At 67.7% G+C, this 430-nt stretch overlaps 1 protein-coding gene across 1 annotated transcript in view; it reads right to left on the reverse strand.

Annotated features, from left to right (window-relative positions):
- Positions 1-137, reverse strand: part of CREG1 (cellular repressor of E1A stimulated genes 1) — a 5,137-nt gene extending 5,000 nt beyond the window's left edge. The window contains exon 1 of the mRNA XM_029935081.1: positions 2-137. Within this exon, the coding sequence (XP_029790941.1) occupies positions 2-69 (68 nt within the window). The 5' untranslated portion in view covers positions 70-137. The remainder of the gene's footprint in view (position 1) is intronic.
- Between the last annotated feature and the right edge of the window lie 293 nt (positions 138-430).

The following is a 430-nucleotide window of genomic DNA, read 5'->3' on the forward strand; positions in this document are numbered from 1 at the left end:
CGCCAGCAGCGCCGGCGCCAGCAGGGCGGCGAGCAGCGCGCGAGCGGACCCGCGTACTCGGCGGGCCATGGCGGTATCTCCGGTGAGAGTCTGCGACCCTGCTACCTCCGAGGTCCCGAGGTTCGCCGAGCGCGCCCGGCCCCGCCCACCGCGGCGCAGGCCAGGCACGCCCCCTCCGAGGAGGCCAATCGGAGTCCGGGGACCGAGGGGGCGGGTCCCTGTGGGTGCTCAGCTACCCCCCTGGGGGCGGGACCTGCTTATCACCTCCCCACCGCGCCTCCCCGAGCTCTTTAAGGACTGTTTGCAGATCGAAAACTGGAGGCTTAGGGAAATTAGGGAACTCGCCTAAGTCATCCTGCTAGAAGGCCCGGCATCTTCTCACACACACACACACACACACACACACACACACACACACACACACACACGC

Source organism: Suricata suricatta, chromosome 3 (genome assembly GCF_006229205.1).
Source record: "Suricata suricatta isolate VVHF042 chromosome 3, meerkat_22Aug2017_6uvM2_HiC, whole genome shotgun sequence".
NCBI lineage: Eukaryota > Metazoa > Chordata > Mammalia > Carnivora > Herpestidae > Suricata > Suricata suricatta.